A 21,136-nucleotide genomic window follows, 5' to 3' on the forward strand; every position below is an offset into this window, starting at 1 on the left:
TAGGTCTAGTATATTCGGTGTATGGAAGGACTGTAAGGTGTACATGTCCAACTGGCAGGTGTCATCTGACCTTGACCTCATTTTCATGGTTCAGTGGTTATAGTTAAGTTTTTGTGTTTTGGTCTGTTTTTCTTATACTGTATGCCATAGGTCTACTATATTTGGTGTATGGAATGATTGTAAGGTGTACATGTCTAGCGGGCAGGTGTCATCTGACCTTGACCTCAGTTTCAAGGTTCAGTGGTCAAAGTTAAGTTTTTGAGTTTTGGTCTTTTTTTCTAATACTATATGCAATAGTTCAACTATATTTGGTATGTGCGTACCTTGCAAGGTCCTCATGCCCGTCAGACAGTTTTCACTTGACCTTGACCTCATTTCATGGATCAGTGAACAAGGTTAAGTTTTGGTGGTCAAGTCCATATCTCAGATACTATAAGCAATAGGTCTAGTATATTTGGTGTATGGAAGGACTGGAAGGTGTACATGTCCAACTGGCAGGTGTCATCTGACCTTGACCTCATTTTCATGGTTCAGTGGTTATAGTTAAGTTTTTGTGTTTTGGTCTGTTTTTCTTATACTGTATGCCATAGGTCTACTATATTTGGTGTATGGAATGATTGTAAGGTGTACATGTCTAGCGGGCAGGTGTCATCTGACCTTGACCTCATTTTCATGGTTCAGTGGTCAAAGTTTAAGTTTTTTGAGTTTTGGTCTTTTTTTCTAATACTATATGCAATAGTTCAACTATATTTGGTGTATGGAAATATTTTATGATCTATTTGGCAGTCACGCAGGTTTTATTTGACCTTGACCTCATTTTCAAGGTCCATTGCTCAGTGTTAAGTTTTTGTGTTTTGGTCTGTTTTTCTTAAACTATAAGCAATAGGTCAACTATATTTGTTGTATGGAAGAATTGTTAGCTGTACATGCCTGCCTAGCATGGTTCATCTGACCTTGACCTCATTTTCATGGTTCATTGGTCAATGTTAAGGTTACTTGGTTAATGTTAAGTTTATGTGACAGTTGTAATAAAGCTTTATATTTAGGACTATCAACATAATATCAATGATTAGTAAAGAAGGCGAGACATTTCAGCGTGTGCACTCTTGTTTATTTATTTTTTGTTTATGAAATCTCTATCTTGAGTTTGTCAACAGATTTGATGTAAGCCTTTACGGTTTGCAAAATGAAAGGGACCCAAAGAGATTGTGTTCTTTTCTGCCCAGGCAGAATTCTGCAACCTGATTCTATTGTAATAGTGTCATCATCAAACCAACATAATGACAATGTAACATTTAATAATTTTAAATGCCCCATCTATAGTTAAATCCCCTGAAACCTCTCAATGTCCCTGAAATAGTGCATGCTTATTGATACCCCCCTCTAAACACACTCAGTTTATATTAAAGATTTGATATATGGTCTGGAACTTTTTAATGTTGATTTGTTACATAAAATTAAGAATTTCAGATATACAGGATGGTCCAATTTTTATGCCCTCGCCGTAGCGGTGGGGGAATTAAGTTTTATCCTTGTCCATCTGTACGTACGTACGTCCCAAAATTGGTTTCTGTTCTCTAACTTGAGTTTGCCTCAACCAAATGTTATGAAACTTATATTACCACAAAACACAGATCAAGTTTGAATTTTGGTGGCGTCACTTTAACCTTTCTAGAGTTATGCTCCTTTATAAATGGAAAAATTGCAAAATTTATAGTTTCCGTTCTTTAACTTAAGTTTGCTTCAACGAAATGTTATGAAACTTATACACAATGCTTATATCACAAAACACAGATCAAGTTTGAATTTTGGTGGCGTCACTTTAACCGTTCTAGATTTATGCCCTTTATGAATGAAAAAATTGCAAAAATTTTATTTTCTTCTAAATATCAAGTAATTTTTAAAATTGGAGTTATCTTCCTTTGTCCATGATTATAGTTGAATCAACTACAATCAATGCTTTATACAATGCAATGTTTAATTTTGACTTCCACTGATAAAACACAGATCAAGTTGAATTTGGGTAGTGTCACTTGAACCATTATTGAGTTATGCCCCTTTATAAATCGAAAGATTGCAAAATTTTAAGTTTCCATTCTGTTACTTAAGTTTGCCCCAACCAAACATTATGAAACCTATACACAATATTCTTTACCACAAAACTAAGATCAAGTACAAATTTTTTGTTTCCGTTTTCTAACTTTAGTTTGCCTCAACCAAATGTTATGAAACTTATACACAATGCTTATTACTACATAATACAGATTAAGTAAGAAATTTGGTGGCGACACTTTTACCATTCTTGAGTTATGTCCCTTTATAAACATAAAAATTGCTGAATTTTTCGTTTCCGTTCTCTAACTTTAGTTTGTCTCAACCAAATGTTATAAAACTTATACACAACTGTTCTAGAGTGTTTACAAATAGAAAAATTGCTGAATTTTTAGTTTCTGTTCTCTACTTTAGTTAGCCTCAACCAAATGTTATGAGACTTACACACAATGATTATTACCACTCAGATCAAGTTCAAATTCGGGAAGCGTCACTTTTACCGTTCTTCAGTTATGCCCCTTTATAACTATATGATATGCAAGCGTGGGCATCATCTGTGTCCACATGGGGACACTATCCATATTTATTTTTGACATGACTTAGAACTTTTATTTAACCCACTGAGTATTGGTTCTTTGTCCATGTCTACCCAATGAGTAGGGTATACTTGCACAATATTGTGTACAACCTCTTGATTTTATCAGTGAAATATACATAAGCCAATTTGCAAAGATAACATATTTAAGTCTACAATGATAACAAGTTATTGTTTTTATATCAGAAACTTCCATCTGATATTCTGCAGAACTCAATTTCTTTAACATAAAACAGCCCACTGAGACGTCTAACTCATCATGTTGATGAATGATCTAATTGTCAATTATATCCAAAAATACACTATTGTATTCAATGACAAATTGATTAAATTCCTTACAATTTCTTTATTTTATAAAGTACATTTTGTTTTATGCTGCTGATGCCGTGTTTAAAACAATAAAGAACTTATGTTAAAAAAAAAAGACTGTTTCAAAAAACAGAATAGATTAAAGTACAATCCTAAAGTTTCTGGTTGACATAATTTGATAAACCTTTTGTATCATTGATCTCTGTTGTTTGTATGTTAACAATCTTCTCAGAAACAAGTGGGCAAGATGTGACTTTCATTGTATAACATCAGTCTTGAACAGTATCTGAAGTCTTGGGGCTAGTATAAAATTTTACTGAGTTATTGGACCATTAAAGTGTTAAATCAGGTCAATAATCTTTGTTTTAATTATTAAAATAAGTAAGTCCAAATTATGATGTGGCCTAAATTTAAAAAAAAAGTAAAGTTTCAGATTGATTGTAGGGAGTAATGAATAAAATATGGTTCAGTTTTTTGGTTATAAGATTTCTGATTTGTTTAGTTTAACCAAAATTTCATGCAAAGTATATCTTTAGTTCAATGTGACCGCCATATCTTATGGAAACCTCATGCAGAGTATATCTTCTGAACTGAGATTCATTGTTTAATGCATAAAATATATTTATATTTGTTGCTTTTTATACGACCGCGGTCGTATATTGGTATGACATTGGCGTTGTCGTGGTGTCTGAAGACACATTGGTTTTCGCACAATAACTTTAGTTTAAGTGAATGGATCTCTATGAAATTTTACCATAAGGTTAAATACCACAAAAGGAAGGTTGGGATTGATTTTGGGGGTTATGGTACCAACAGTTAAGGAATTAGGGCCAAAACAGGGCCAAAAATAAGCATTTTTCTAGTTTCCAGACAATAACTTGTGGAACAGTGTATGGATCTCTCTGAAATTATACCACAAGTTTCCATACCACTAAGGGATGGTTAGGATTTGCTGTGAGGGGTTATGGCTCAAACCCTTTAGGAATTAGGGGCAAAAAAATTACCTCCCTTACACTGCTTTTAAATTATGTATAAAGTAATGGTTAATGAACATTTATGACAATTTAAAAGCAGTGTAAGGGAGGTTTGCAACAGCATGGTGTATTGCACAAAAGCAAAAAAAAGGGGGGTTTTTTTTTTGGGGGGGGGGGGGGGGGGTCAATTCGCAACAGCAAAGTGTATTGCACAAAAGCAAAAAATTGAATATAAATTCAAATCATATAACCAATTCTAAGTTCTTTGACTACAGTTATTCTGTGTCAGAAACCTTTTATGTGTCTAATATTTAATTTCAATCCAAATTCAGACCTGTATCAAGGGCGAATATTGCATCCATTTTTGCCCCAACTGTTCAGGTTTGGACCTCTGCGGTGGTATCCAGCTGTGCTCGGCGAAGCAATTTATTGCTATTTGAAATCATTATAGCCTAAAATACTTTTATAATCATTTCCACTACTCTTTTATAAACAGTCCAGCTTTTCTAACAATGAATATTTCTATATATAAAGCATTAATAAATTATGGTTGCTGGATTTTCCATATTTCTGACAGTAACTGCTTTTCAAATGTCACTGAAATCATCAGTGTTAATTTCATATCAGATTTCACATTTGTCATACCAATAAAAATGACTGTAATATCCATGTTCATATGCACATTTATAGCTCATTCATTAAAAATAGATACATCTTTACAATTTACACTATCCATAAAGTCAGTCTCCAGATACTCCATTTTGCTCATTGAGTCATAATTGCACACAGCTGATGAAATTGTGAATGGTGATTGTTTTAAAATATTTCACAAGTGAAATAAGATGCAGGTCTAAAATCTTTAATTCAGTAAGAATAAGATGGTGCCGATGTGAGTACATGCTTCTATTTAAACAATGACCATCATAGTACCTTTCTGCCAAAGTTTTATTCCACATGTCTAAGTTCATTTGGAGTACCTATCAATTAAGGGAAAACTTTTGCTTTGTTTGTGATTAGGTTACTTTATGGAAAACCACTAGTGGTAGGTCAATGATATTTAGCATGCAGTTGTTTTAGCATTTGCACATCTCATTTCCAAGGAGATTATTCGGCCCCACCCCCTCAGTCATGGTCTATTGAATGTTAAAGTTTTGCATAGTTAACATGATAAAGTCAGTTTAATGGGAAACCACTAGTTGTAGGTCAATTATATTTGGTATGCAGTTGTATTAGTATTAGACTATATGGCCCTGCTCTCACATCATGGTCCATTGACTTTGGAACTTATGCTTTGTTTTCATGTCAAAGCTTGTGTCTTGGTCAGTTTAAAAGGAACCATTAATGATAAGTCAATGGTTTTCGATATGCTGTTGTTTTAGCATTGGCATTCTTCATTTGGCCTTGCTCTATAGTCCTTGTTCATGGACTTTGAATATTTTGCATAGTTTGCATGTCAGAGTATTGCTGTTTTAATTTCAATAATTACATTATTCTCTCCAAATTACATAAAGACGAGAAATATTTCTGTGTGAACAGTTTATAATTATCCTTTACCAAACCTTAACTGAAATTTTTCTCAGCTGAAATGTAAGTTATGACTTTTTGTAAATGATTAATTTTTTATGATATAATAATTGAAGTCTGGCGTGCTTCAGATTTAGATTGATCAGTGATGTCATTGTTGTATTGAGTAATTATAAAGTTATGATTGAAGAAGAAAATGGAAGATGTGCCCCTGGCGTGCATGTATATAGATTGAAATCTTTTGGCTTGAAAATCTTCAAAAACATATTTAGCAATATATAAACTAATACATTTTTGTTATCAGATGAGAGTGAGTGATGACTTATGCTCGTCATGGGAAACCAGACCAGAACCTCAAGTGTTATGTGAGATTCCTTGTCGCTATGATTGTGTAACATCAGATTGGGGTGAATGGTCAGAATGTCCAGACATCTGTGAGACTGAACAAGATGTTTCCTATAGACCAAACATGAGATCAAGACAAAAAACAATCCTGGCACGCCATGGACCAGGTAATACTTAAATAAAATCTATAGCCTGGAAAGAGACCTTATTGTTAGTTGAGTAGAATGTTTTTGTAAATTTCAGATGTTGCAAAAAGCTCATGCATAACTTCATAATTAGTTTGAGTATAGCCAGATAATTGGTAAAAAAATATCAGTTTAACACAAGATGACCACTTTTTCTACAGAAAGTAAAGTTATTTAAAATAAAATATTTTGATGTCACATTTTTAACTTTCTCAAATCAGAGAAATAGTTGTATATAGTACATGTATACTTGAATGTGTTTCAATTAAGAGAGCATATTTCAGCAAATTTCTCAGACCAGATTAAAGCAAGTACATGAATTTTAAATGGCTACCTTATCAAAATATTTATTATTAATATATGAAACTGCTTACTCTTTGGACATGCAAGTATTTTGGAAGACTTATAAATCATATATTTAATGAGACTTAAAGTAATTAAAGGAAAGGATATACAGAGGATGGGCCAATTATCCAGCTCCTATGTTTAATTATTCATTCTTAACAATATATTTTTGTAACTCGAATAGTTGTACCAAAAACTGATAAAAAGAGATTTTATGGTGTAAATTACAGGTGGTACAGAATGTCCAGGTGAAAGAGAACTGATAGAAAATAAACCATGTCCTACTGTCATAGAATGTGCTGTATTTATATGGCATGCAGATCCATGGGGAAGTTGTGAACTGGAGGATAGAAATAGAAAATGTGGTCGTGGAAGACAGACTAGGGGTGTACACTGTTATAATCGCAACAACCAACTTGTACAGGATGAAAAGTAAGGATACACAAAAATTGAATGACACCACTGTTTGTTACACTTGTAGTGTAGATGTAATATTTGGTAGACATTGCGGTTTGCAACTATTGTTAGGATTTATGCATATTAAATATCAGATAGGAGTCGCTGTGAGTATCTTTTTGTCAAGTGAGTGAAGCAAACATGATAAAAATGAAAGCTTCTTATTGTGTCCAACAGATGATATTTGACAATATCTATATATGAGAAAACATGATCAGCCATTTATTTGGTTGTATTAGTGTGGTTTTCAAGATTGGAAAATAGACTTTCTCTGTTCTTTTTTCCTTTTATCAGTAAGGATGGAAAAATAGATATAGAGTATTAGTTCAAGAAACAAAATTGGATTCACACATGCATTCACTTAAAAAAAGCAACGGCAGCTAAAATTTACAAAGGCAGTAGGACATTTTCTTGTCTATTTTATATGAAATTATTTTATGCAAAAGAACCAGATAAAAGAAAACAGACTTGAAGTTGCATTTTATGATTACAGGTGTACACAGTCAGTCAAACCTGAGAGAACCCGAGTTTGTATGATACCATGTCCAAGGGACTGTACTCTTACTGCATGGTCTGACTGGTCTAGTTGTTCAGCATCTTGTTTTATTAGTAAGTTGTGTAAGTCATGGGAACATGATTTACAAATTAAGGATTTTTCACTCTGTAAATATAAGAATTGGAATTGGATTGGATTTGAAGATTTTTTTGTAAAAAAAAATATATGTACAGAGCTCCAGATAAGAATTCAAAAATTTGGGTTTTTACCCACCATTTTTTATTTAATTGAGTGAAATAGTTTTTCAATTGCATTATTGATTCCAATTCACCCCTCAAGCAAATATCAAATTGGGTTTTTCACCACCAAGCTCCTTAACGTATTGGGTTTTTTCATCAACACGATATTGAATTTAGGCATGTCTGATTGTCATAATCACATTCTATCAAACAGAGATGTTCATCCATCTTATTGATAAAATATGTTTCTTTTATATGTGATAGCTGTTTTATTTGGTTTATACACTGACAAGCAATTGTACGTTTAATTTGTGTCTGGTTTCAACACAAAGTTTTGTATTTTCCATAACTTATATTTACTGGTGGCACTAATAGGACAGTACCTAATTACCTTTCTAGAGCACATATGATCACCATTCAGTTTATTTGGGATAGGTGTGGCTAAAAGTTTTCAGATTTTTATGTAATATTTGTGAACATTAAGTGATGTAAGATAGTATTGCCAGTCCCTATCACCTGTTTTCCAGACCTACTTTAAAAAAATAAGTAGCTCCCAGATTTAAGATATATACATCAAAACCTTGACCAGGTTTATAGGGTGGTTTAATGACTGAGACCACATTCAATTTACAAATAATCCTGCAACATCAAATAAATAAATGACAATGTTGTACTGCACTTGCCAATAAGACAACTACATGTATCTTAGGCATACAGAACAATAGACCAAAAACAAAGAAAGTGGCAAGCTACATTTACATCAAAACTAATATGTGTGTTCACTCATCAACTAAAATGAAATATATATTATATATAGATCTACTCTTGAACTAAAAATAAACAATGTTTTTGTTTAATTTTATTTACATAAATCTGGGTTTACTTGTCCCTTATTAGAACTTTTGATTTCGGATGCTGACTTCATATAAGTGATTTGGCCTTTCATGTTGCAACTGATTTAGTTCTGACAGAGACATATAATACGTATTATATGTCTCTGGTTCTGACGAGTTCTAACCCTGTTCTTGTTAAGGCACGCAAACACGCCCTGGACGCGCCATTGCAATAACACTAGCTGTGTCTTGTTTTCATCAAAATTCCTCAGCTCTCAAAAAGAAGCTAAAAACATGCTTCTATTCAATATTTTACCGGAAATCTACTTTCGTTTTAATTCATTCCTAAGTGTAATGTTAAATCCCGAGCAATACGAGAAGAATTATGACGACATGACTAACGATAATTGGATCAAGACAGAGAAGATCGAAATGTTTTCATCACCACGTGTACCTTTAAGCAACGGAAAATTTCAACAGGGACCCTTTCAACGCTCTATTTTTAGAACGAAAGGACATTTCCGATTTTCAATATTACAAAAATAGATTTACGCGACGACTATGTAATAGATAAGGGTAAATAAGGCACATGATAGAGCCTAAAAGCGTTAAGAACTCATGGTTTTGACAAATTATTGGGTTTTCCTTTGCATGAATTGGGTTTTAGAACGCTGCAATAGGCACTTGCATTGGGTTTTCAATTATTTTTATTGCGTGATCACGCAAATACGCAGCTTATCTGGAGCTCTGTATGTATATATACTGTAAATTCAGAAAATTATTGCGTGCATTTATTATTGAGATTTTGTCATTTGAGACTTAAATGCGATTTTAATTTTTACAATTTTGAGAAAAATCCTGTTTAGTTCATATAAAATATTTCAAAATGCGAGTTTAAATTATTGCGTTTACAACTCTGTCGCATTTGTCGCAATAATAAAAACCTCACAATAATTTCTGAATTTACAGTACCTAAAAACCTATAAAAGTCCTCAAAATGTTAAAAATAGCATGCATAATTCTTAAAAATGGAAACAATATGTGTAAAAGGATAAGTAAAGAAATATTATACTAATGGTCACCTACATTAGAATCTATATATCTATATGGATATACTGGTACCAGTTATGACTCAAAATAGTATACCTCAATAATTTTTTATATCAGTTATGTAAGAGCCTAATGGTAAACTTGATAATGTTACATGAGAGCCTGCTTGTGAAATTCAATAGAAATTCAGATATATTTAAATCAGGCAGATTATGATCAGCAATTTCTAATTTCAAATAATTGTGTTCTTTTACAGACAAAGACAACATTCCTACTAGGTCAAGGCAGCGATTTATTCTTCAGGAACCAGACAATAGTGGAGCCCCATGTCCAGAGGTATTACAGGAGGTGAAGCAATGTATAGAGTTACCCCTCTGTCACCAGTTCCAATGGAAAATTTCCAACTGGAGTGTCTGCATACTTGCTCCAACCATCTACAACTGTGGGAAAGGCCTAAGAGCAAGAGGTTAGAAAGAATAAAAGACCTTTGAGAAATATTGTAAAAATTACATATTGATTTTCATACCAGCAGATACTGTGAAGTACCTTACGGAATAGAAATTTACATGAATTTCTCAGATAATTAAAACCTTGTATTTTACTACCCTATAAAATGAACACTTTCCATTAAATTTGTATTGGAAAACTATGAATTCATAAAGCAGTGAATCATAAAATTGAAATGTATGAATAAAAGATAATTTATAGCTTAAATTTGACAGAGTTCAAATCTTGATTATAATAAATCCATACAATTCTTTTGTTTTTGTTCTTGTTAGCTCATTCTAGCTAAACATAACCATCTGTATTATTGTGCTTGTTTAATAGCAAAGAAATGGACAACATATATAACCTATCATCACAAAAACATCATTTTTTTGTTTGTGTTTTTAGCTTTTTCCATAATGGACCTAATGATGTGTTGTTTCCCTTGTAGACATTGCATGTATGGCTCAAAATGGAACAGATCATCCAATAGAAGACTGTCTGAAATTCCTTGGTCCAATGCCTCCTATTGCTGAACCATGTTATATGACATGTGACCGGCAATGTTTGTTTACTGATTGGTCAGAATGGAGCCACTGTATCCAAGGGTGTAGTGGTCATCAGTTCAGATCAAGGGAACTGAAAGGCAAGTTTACTGGACACTTATACCCATGCAATAGCATATGCATTTTAATTATCATGGCTTTGTTTTACCTACAAAACATTTAAAAGGTTAAAATGTTTTTATCTTCAATAGCTTTAAAAGTTTCAATTATCAGAAAAACTTGAGGTACTGAAACATATGTTTTTTTATGAGAAGTGGACTTATCATGTTATTATTTGTTTCATCCATGTAAAGTTTATCACATTTCTTTATATATACCATTCAAATTTGTATGAGGTTTAATCTAATCAAAACCATCATCCATGGAAGAGTTTCATTATTAGAAAAAATAAAAATGTGAAACTATTTCTTTTGGATGTGACTCCTCAACCAAAATTAATGTGGAGATGTGGTTGAATAAGAGATGTGGGGTATACCTTAATGAGACATCAACCCAATGACACAAATAAAAAAGACATCTTAGAGCAACATACAGCCTTAAACAATAAACAATTGTCTTTACTGTATGTGAAGATCTATTAAACAGAATCCATCATAGATCTGCTATCAACATTTAATTCTCCAAAGAATGAAAGATATGATGTAAGAAAACCACTGACCAGGATCCTGACTTAGAAAACGCTCATTTTATGAAATATTCACCCTTCCACTTTTTGAATCAGTGGACAAAAAATAATGTACAGAAAAGAATGTAAAATAGTACAGGAAAAACACTTAACTCTCTAAAATAACAGTATAAGGAACAAAAAAGAGAACAAACAAATAAATTATAAACAATGTTTTATCAAATAATACCTTCAATTACTGAAGGCAAGTAACCTGCTGATATGGAATCATCCTGCCCTCCAATCTAGTATGAGCTTGCTCAATCCTGTTCTATCTTTTTTACATGTCCCAGGCAACTACATGTAAACCACAAATAGGAACTAAACTAATGAATATGGTGTAACCCAATTATTATCCTAACATAATAAAACATTGATATATGTATAAAATATTTGAGGAAGATTTGATGATGGAGACTTTTGCACTAAGACATAAGAAATTGCGTGTTTTTTTCCAAATTTGTTATAAATCATGTAAATCTGATTTATTCAGTGGTCAGCAAATCTGGGCTTTAATATTCATGGGATAGTATCTTATTAGGGCCCTGCCGAATGGCGGACGCCCTATAGTGATCAGTCTGTCCGTCTGTCCGTCTGTCCGTCCGTAACAAATTGTGTCCGCTCTATATCTAGAGAACTGTTATGATTTCAAAGTTTATACTTGACATGTTTATTAACCAACACCAGAGGGTGTGTCATAATGTATGTACAACTTCCTAGGTCAAAGGTCAAGGTCAAAAACTTTGGTTTTAGTTGACAACCCCATGTCCTGTGGTAAAGATCGTGTCCGCTCTATATCTTGAGAACCGTTAATGATTTCAAAGTTTATACTTGATATGTATATTAACCAACACCAGAGGGTGTGTCATAATGTATGTACAACTTCCTAGGTCAAAGGTCAAGGTCAAAAACTGGTTAAAGTTGACAACCCCATGTCCTATGGTAAAGATCGTGTCCGCTCTATATCTTGAGAACCGTTAAGATTTCAAAGTTTATACTTGATATGTATATAAACCAACACCAGAGGGTGTGTCATAATTTATGTACAACTTCCTAGGTCAAAGGTCAAGGTCAAAAACTTTGGTTTCATTTGACAACCCCATGTCCAATGATAAAGATACACATTTTTTACCACACATTATTCACAGCGGGGCCCACAGAGATGGCTCCCATCTCAATGATATCTAGTTACTATTATACTCCCACTCTAGAAGTGGGTACTATATTGCAATATCATTTACCGACTGTTAGTCCCTTTGTCCATTCCACCAACAAATATTTTCGTCACACTTTTCTCTGAAACTATTAAACAGGAATACCTCAGATTTAGTCAGCAGCTTAACAGTGAAAAGATGTAAGGTGTGTGCACTTTTCTGATCTGTCAGACATCAAATTCCTGTTTTCTTTTACATGTTTTTACAGTAGGGTATGCTTAGCGGGACAATGCATTCAGTCTAGTTAAATTTTCACCCATGAATTAATATACAGTGTATATCTTCTTTTAGTCAAAGATTTTGTCAACTTAAAATGTTAGAACCTTAATCTATATCAATATTAATTCTCATTAGATAATATGTTAGCTTAATTGTATTTCTAAAGTTTATTATGATTAGTAAAGGTTATTCCTGTTATCTAATTATTATGGTTTATTTTCTTTTTAAAAGGTGGTCCAGGGGTACCAGATCAATGCCATAATAACAATTTGTATCCAACTTACCAAAAGCGACCTTGTCAGCTATGTGAGTCATTAAAACCTACATCAATGGGTGAATGGTCAGACTGTATCCTAGAACCAGTTAGACATGACTATATAACTAATCAACCAGAACTGACAAGCAGTAGAGGAAAGAGGACTCGTAACACAACTTCCCTTGATATGGGATACATTTGTGGAACTGGAAAAAGAATAAAAGTAGTGGCTTGTAGTAACCATGGAACAGGGATAGAGTCAGCAGACAAATGTAATGGAGCAGGTAGTTGTCTCTTATATTTCTATAAATATTCACTAGCTGTGTGGTCCCTTTCTTTGTGTTGTGTTCCTTATCGCAGTTTAAAGGTGCGTTTACACAGTACAATTTTCTGTCAGATTTTGAAATCGATTTGATACCGTGGCCCAGGTAAATCGTACAGCGTTTGTACATTCGAATTTAGTGTTCACACCGCGATTTTACTGGAAAACGGATGCACAGGTAAAAATCAAAGGAAAATCATACCTTGTAAACGCACCTTAAGTATTAGGAAGAGGATATAAAAAACTAATAGATTTAAGTTGACTGAAGTCTATAACTGTATAATCATATGTTGAATAAAGAACTAGGTACAAAAGTCTTTTTTTTCCTGACCCCTTGGATATGAAAGTGACAGTTGCTATAAGACTAAATATTGTGCTTAACTTTTAAGTTAACCTATCTTACAGGTTATGAAGAAGAAGTATGTTTAATACCATGTCCTGTTGATTGTGAGATGTCTGATTGGACAACTTGGAGTGAGTGTCCTGCTAAATGTGGTGCTGGTGTACAAACACGCTATCGTAGTATCCGAAGACTTCCTTCAGCAGGAGGCAGACAGTGTCCATCACTTGGTGCTTCAAGCAAGGTTAGTATTCATTTTACATCCATCCCTGCTCCAATTTGTGTTAAATGTTTCACCTCCATCCTTGCTCCAATTTGTTTTTGTTTCACGTCCATCCCTGCAGTAATTTGTTTTTGTTTCACATCCATCCCTGTTGCAATTTGTTTTTGTTTCACATCCATCCCTGCTCCAATTTGTTTTTGTTTCACATCCATCCCTGCTCCAATTTGTTTTTGTTTCATGTCCATCCCTGTTCATATTTATGTTTGTTTAAAAAAAAATGATACATAATTGCAATGGATTACAGTCAGATGAAAAGTTTTATTTTAACAATTTTAATCACCTGCTTTTGCAGTTTTTAGGTTAAAAGGAACTACTCGAAATCTTGTAATGTTGAAATGTTATGTTGTGTTTCGTTAAATAGAGAGTCCAAGACAAACATGTTGTTTCTGTCTAAGTTTTAGAAACATTTACAAATTTCAACTTAATTTCATTCCAGTATGAATACTGGCTCTATATGAAAATAAGGAGACATTTTATGATTGCCAATGAGAAACTATCCACCAGAGTTGAAATGTCCTTTCAAAATACATAATACTGATTTGTTGATTTTAGGAAGTACAAACAAGGCTTTGTCATCCAGAGTGTGTACGATATGTATGGAAAACAAAAGCTTGGGGCACCTGTATTCCACATAATCAACAGATATGTGGTAATGGTACTCAAACAAGATTTGTTAGGTAGGTATAAATCATTAACCACATTACTTTCTAATGTTATACCATATGTTGTTTATTTTAGATTGCTTGTTAACCTTTTTATTCTGGTGAATGTAACAAGCAGTGTTTAATACAGTATGAGCATATGGACTTGCCTTTGAACAAGATTTTTAAATACTAAAAAAAGAAATGACAGCATTTCAATTTCTTCTTCTGTACAATGTACTTTATGTTATTTTATTATGTAACTATTTTTCTGATAACATGTTCCCTCTATATCTCAAGAAAATGAATGAGCATTTTAAAAGTATGAATAATCAACTTGGTCTGTTATGGTGAAGATGCTTTTGATTAATTGACAATTCTTGCTCTGTGTAAGAAAATCATCATGATAAAATCCCAGGCTACATTCAGAAAAGATTATTTCTCTATTACATGTGCAGTGTCTCCATGAGTTTGTTTCAGAAAAGAATGAAGGTGTGCTAAGGAAAGTTATGACCAAAAGGAAAACAAATTGTTCTTTAGTTCATTCGATGCATTTATCTTTATCACATACTTCTTCACAAGACACAACAGGATTTTTGTTTTGTTTTTTAAATGCTTTTTTCAAATGAAACAATACATTGTGTAAATTTTGACTAAACATTCGAACTTAGAAATAAATTTGAATATAGTCTTTTGAAATGTATTTTTGTTGTTGTCTTGGTAATGTGTTTTTGACCTGTAAAACCAATTAAATGTATTAATGATAAAGGCAGAACACTATATCTTGTCATTGAATTTTACAATTTCAAATTTAATACAATTGTATTTCAAATATGAAACAAAGACTAATCCAGTAGTGAAAGGATGCAAATGTTTTTCCTTTTGTGATTGGCGATGAAAAACACTGAATAAGGAATATAATGAGAGGGATGGTTGTGGTAGCTTGAAAATGATTTTTTTGGGGGAGGAGGGTGGACCTAAGGGTGGAGGTCATCAATTTTGTTTTAATTTGGGTTTTTATCAGATTGTGATGGAAAATTATTTATATTTGCTACAGCAATATCTAATTATAATTCCAAATTTTTTTTAAATTCTATATTATTATCAATTTTATGTGATTCAAATAAAACTTTATTCTTTTATGATCATCAGATGTTATGCTGTGAATAGACATGGATTTACAACAAGTGTAGCCTCGGATGATGTGTGTGTAAATCAGCGTCCTCCAAAAATGCAGCATTGTTATTTATACTGTTTGGAAGATTGTGTGGTTAGTGTTTGGACAACATGGACTTCATGCAGCAAGGTTATCTTATTTTCTTTCTAAGGTTTAAACTGTTTGGTGCATTGACGAGAAAGTTTGTTCGATCACTAATTGAAAATCTTACAAGAAGCTTACTATAGAAGAGAGTTTTAAATCGTTGATCATGTTGATATTGTTTGATAGGAACTGGCTTAGATACAAATTTATTATAAAGTCAATCAGTATTTTAAAACTTTTATTTAAGAGTCATATTGTTTCTAGAAAAAATCAATGTTTTTAAAAGCATCATTTGTACCTTTAAAAGGCATCTGACGTTTGTAAAGATGTGGTGTAAAGAAAAAAAAGGAATAGTAGAAATATATATCTCTCCTTCATAAAACCCTTCATTAGTACAGGAATACAGAATGGAGGAATTTACAGGTAAATGACATCACAAACGTCCTTGTCATATGTTTAATGTGAAGAAACCTCAGAAAAAATGAATCAGTACTCAGAAATAAAGCATTTAATACATATGTAGGGTAGAACTTTTTAAAACTTTTTGCATTCACTTTATAGCCCTGTAATCATAATGATAGACAAGTGAGGACAAGAGAAGTTTTACGTTACCTGAATTACAACAACTGTCCAGAGGTTCGTGAAACAAAACCCTGCATCAAGAATGATAATTGTATAGAGTACTATTGGGAATGGTCATCATGGACGACTTGCTTAATAAACAATGGCATGGACAACTGTGGAGTAGGACATAAAGAAAGATATCTAATCTGCAAAAACCACTTTGGCCACAATGTGGATAGTGAGTTTTGTGAAGTGGTAAGAATAAAATTGAGTTTGTAGATGGCAATAATTAAAGGGTGTTATACCCACTTATTGTTACCATAACACATTTGCATCATGTTAAGAAATTTACAGTGAGAGAAATTGTAAGACATGTCACTGATTAAGGTGGTACCAAACACCTTGACTAAAATTAATTTGGCTCGTTTAATTTGCATAAAATTTTGAAAAAATATTCACTTTGACCCTCTGACAAAAATATAAAAATTTCAAAAATCTTGAACCACACACTTTATTGGAAAAATTTCTTTGGATATATAGCAGTTTGACAAACACTAATTTTGATCATTGAGAAGCTTAGTATTCCCTTAACAATAGAACATGATTAAAACGTTCAGCTGATTTTTACAGAGTTATCTCCTTGTAGTTTTATGTACCACCTTAACACCACATGGACTGCTTTTCATGCAAATTACGAAAAATGTAATTGACTGTGAGTTAACACTATATTTGTAAAATGCATATTATTTCATAACCATAAAAAAAATCTACATATTGCAGATGGGGTTGAAACAAACTAAGATAAACTTAAGCAGGAAAGCAACCAAACAAATCAAACCAATAAAACATGAAATGCAGCATATGCATATGTCTTATTTTATATAGCCTCTTGAAACCATTATAATTTATTCATAAAGATTCTCTGTGCATGACTTTTAATGTCATTTGAAAGAAAGGCATAAGGAAACTCATTTGATGGATAAACAAATCTATTTTGTAATGAACTTCTTTTTTATAGGTAATTATCAATAAAAAGGTTTTTGCTGATAGCTATTAATACCGATGTAAGTTTTCACTTTTTAAATAGACACTGTATGGTATGGGATTTACTCATTGTTGAAGGCAGTACAGTTGCCTATAAATGCTAACATCCACTTTAATTGAAATATGGTGGATAATTGTCTCATTGACAATCATACCACTTCTCCATATTTTTATACTGTGTATATTTTGTATAGGATGCAGATCCAGTTTCTGAGCCATCTGTTGTGTCTTGTGAAGAAGTATGTGATGTTGATTGTCTTGTGTCTGATTGGTCATCATGGTCATCTTGCAGCAAAAAATGTGGCCTAGGTACAGTGGAAATTGTATTAATTAATATAGCAACAATTTATTCAATCCTAATTGAAACACATTTTCACTTGATAATATTACACAAAAATTGTAACATTACCCTGATAATAGAAGTTATCATTTTTTTGCTTGTTTTAAGGCATAGAAATGTCTTAACTTTCTGGAAAAATAAAAAATCCTAATAATTCTTAGAATTTCTTTTGTTAAAAAGCTGCATGCTTAGTTGAATAGCTGAAGTATTTGGTTTTAAAAATATTTACAACTATAAAACCATTGTCAGATATTGCATTCATAGATCAACAAAATATTCTAAGCAAAGGTGAACACTTCACAACTCTTATAATTTTTAGTTGGTCCTTTCATGCAGATATTTTGCAAGTTAAAAGTGTGTATGCGAATAATTCAAAAATTCTTCAAACTATATGCATGAGGCCTTCAGGATGTTCCTTTATTAATGTAAAAAAAATAATAAATTTCTATTTATATTTTCTCCAAAGTTTTATATCTTTTTTTAAATATTCACAACTATAAAAATTTTATCAGATTTTACTTTTATTATTTATTAGTAAGATTATTAAAGATCATATCTAAAGGAAAAATGATATCTTAGATAAGACATTTAAGTTTGTTAAAAAAATATGTATTTTGTCATAAATTGTTGAAATTTTTAGGAGTCAGTCAAAGGGAGAGAACTATTGTGGAACAGTTCAGCAGAAATGGAAGACCTTGCCCAGATATGCTTAAGCAGAAGAAACCATGTTTTCAACAAGGCTGCTATTCTTGGACTGTCTCTGTCTGGTCAAACTGTACATCTCAGGTAGGATTTTTATGTGTAATCCTGCATCATCCTGCATCATCCATTCTGCAATACGTTTTAACCCTACTGATATTTCCCTGCTATAATCTGTACACTAGAAATATGTATTACAGTGTTGATAATGACCTTTTCCTTGTAAAAAAAAGTTGAAAAAGATTCCCTTAACCTGGCATTTTCTTTTTCTTTGCAATTCGTACAAAATAAATCATTAATCCGAGGCAGGAATAGTAAATGGGATATCTTTTTTAAAATATCGTCATTTCATTCAATTCAGCTGAAAAAAAAACATGGCAGCTAGATTGTGATTGACCAAATTTCAAAAGCTTTCTACTCTGAAACTATACAAAGCAAAATGTTTTAAAACTAAAGAAGATTGATGACTTGAGGACTCTCTACAAACTATTTTCATTTAATGTTGATCGGGTTGCAAACAAAGGCCGATTCATCTTAAGTGAACCAATTAGGAAGGCTGCTGATATTAAATTTTTGCTTCTGTTTTTAAAAAAAGTAGCTGAAAAATAGTATTTCATCAAGTTCTTAAGTTTAGATTAAAGTCTCCATCAATGAAATTCACAAAAATTTGAGGTATGTTTGATTAATCAAGTAGAAACAAATTCAGTTTGATAGCAAAAGTATGGTATTTGTTTGACTATTTTAGTTTGGAATATGTGGACATGGGATACAGAAGAGAAATATATCTTGTATGAGTGAAGATGGTATTGCCTTAGACCCATCCAAGTGTTCACCAGACCTTCATATACTTATTTTGCAGGTGAGTGATATAATCCATTCATGTACTGTGGATAATACAACAAATTTAAATGGTAAATGAAGTACAATTTTTCTATAGGCTTGTGTGCAAACTTTTGAAAAACCACAAAATCAAATATCCACGAAATACATTTTTATCTTAATCCATGAAAATTAATACCAACCAAAATAAGTGAATGCACAGTAATTTCTGGAATTACCAAGCTTTCTAGAAAGACAGATTTTATTTTAACATTGTATCACTAATTCAAAATAAAACTTGAAGGTGAAGAATATGAATACAGATTCTACCACTGCATTGAGTGAGTTAGGATAGTTCTCAATGCAAGACAGTTAAATTTTTAAGTTCAAAAGGCAAAAGGTAATTTATTTTATGATGAACGTTTTCATCTCACTGCAGCTATATACTTCATCAGAATTAATATGAACAGCATCACTATATTGTCTCATAGGAATTTTTACTAGAGGTTCATGAAAAGTTATTTTTTTAAATGTTGATAATGGTCTTGAAAAGTGTCCCTATTTTTTTTAAGACTGAGAGACCATGCACTGTGCCATGCCCAGGGGAATGTGTAATGACAGAATGGACTGAATGGAATAAGTGTTACTTGTCAAGAGAGGACTTCAGCATTGGTAAGTATTTTTATATCTTTTCATTTGTTGCACAGTTTGGTAGTGTTTTGAAATAGTTGAGGCTTAATGCAATTGATACCCCCAGGAGAGAAACTATTGTAAAAGGAGCTGCCTTGGATATTAAAGGAGAAATAATGGTTTGACTATATATCAAAAGTGAATTAAATAAAAGATTAACCTTTCTTGAGAGTGATCTTTTAGAAAATGTACAGCACTGCAGTTCATTAATTATATTCAGATATCATTCATTGGACTTTTAGGTGACCTGTGGTAATACATTTCAAGGGTGGCAAAATGCAGTATAAGAATATGAATACTAACATTAAAAAGAACAGATTGCTGTACCTGACTAGTACTACAGTTATCCACTTAAATCTGAGGACATATTCTTTTGGTTATCTACTTCTTAAAAAAAGTGTTATTTGTTACTAGAAAATCTACAATGTTACCATTTTTCCTTTTCCGCTTCATTTTTTCCACTGAACATATGCAATCTACATATCCTCCTAAATGGATATCATCCTTGGTGGTGTTAAAAAAAGGTCAAATATTAATTGCTGTATATTTGTTTTATACAATATGTTGATTTTGTTGATGAAAATTTTAAGAATTGACCATTTTAGGTTAAATCTCTCCCCCCTCTTTTATTTATAATATAGAATAAAAAAGAAATTTATTCTTTCAAAAAAAAATTCGCTGAAGCTGTATGTATCTAAATTGCTATTATAATTATGTTATATGTTTGGTTTTCAGAGAGATATAGGAGCCTAGGAGTTCAGAGTAGATCCAGAGCTGTGTTGGCATATCCTAAATTAAAAAATACACCTTGCCCAGACAAGCTGTGGGAAAAACGTCATTGTGCTGCTGAAGAAGGAATGTTCTTTGAGTGGAGTACAAGTCCATGGAATGTCGACCAACATAGAACTGTCTGGTGTTCAAGATCTGATGGACTTAAAGTTATAGGTATTTGATGTTTCTTGACAAAAGAAAAATGAATTGTAGTGTTCTGAGGTTCAGGGTCTATGTGTTTATCTAGTTAATCTAGTTTTATTAGTTAGAGGCGTATATGGAATCGGTCCAGATTTTTACTAGAATTAGCAAGGAACTAAACTTTGTCTCTTTTGTCTTAATTTTTTTATTGCAATATCACGTTTGAATCTGAAATGTTTAAATCTGGAAAAGGATGATTATTACTATTTATTCTAGGTTTATTTAAAGTCAGTTCCCCTGGGAAAACTTTCACCCTATAACCAGAGTAATCTTGATTATTTAAAGCAATAATGGTTATTTTTTTGTTATTATATTTTTCTTTTAAATGTAATTCATACCTGTTTTTGTCAATT

General features: G+C 32.3%; 1 protein-coding gene across 8 annotated transcripts in view; it reads left to right on the forward strand.

The window, feature by feature from the left end:
* The window catches only part of LOC127730130 (thrombospondin type-1 domain-containing protein 7B-like), a 203,386-nt gene that overhangs the window by 161,852 nt on the left and 20,398 nt on the right, over positions 1–21,136 (forward strand). For all 8 annotated transcript variants that reach the window (XM_052238264.1, XM_052238270.1, XM_052238268.1 and 5 more), the window contains 15 exons: positions 5,759–5,966; positions 6,560–6,761; positions 7,279–7,394; positions 9,660–9,869; positions 10,341–10,535; positions 12,784–13,092; positions 13,536–13,714; positions 14,306–14,430; positions 15,547–15,700; positions 16,217–16,474; positions 17,458–17,572; positions 18,244–18,389; positions 19,048–19,161; positions 19,694–19,793; positions 20,547–20,756. In XM_052238264.1, coding sequence (XP_052094224.1) covers positions 5,759–5,966; positions 6,560–6,761; positions 7,279–7,394; positions 9,660–9,869; positions 10,341–10,535; positions 12,784–13,092; positions 13,536–13,714; positions 14,306–14,430; positions 15,547–15,700; positions 16,217–16,474; positions 17,458–17,572; positions 18,244–18,389; positions 19,048–19,161; positions 19,694–19,793; positions 20,547–20,756 — 2,641 coding nt within the window. The remainder of the gene's footprint in view (positions 1–5,758; positions 5,967–6,559; positions 6,762–7,278; positions 7,395–9,659; positions 9,870–10,340; positions 10,536–12,783; positions 13,093–13,535; positions 13,715–14,305; positions 14,431–15,546; positions 15,701–16,216; positions 16,475–17,457; positions 17,573–18,243; positions 18,390–19,047; positions 19,162–19,693; positions 19,794–20,546; positions 20,757–21,136) is intronic.

This window comes from Mytilus californianus, unplaced genomic scaffold (genome assembly GCF_021869535.1).
Source record: "Mytilus californianus isolate M0D057914Y unplaced genomic scaffold, xbMytCali1.0.p SCAF_2, whole genome shotgun sequence".
NCBI lineage: Eukaryota > Metazoa > Mollusca > Bivalvia > Mytilida > Mytilidae > Mytilus > Mytilus californianus.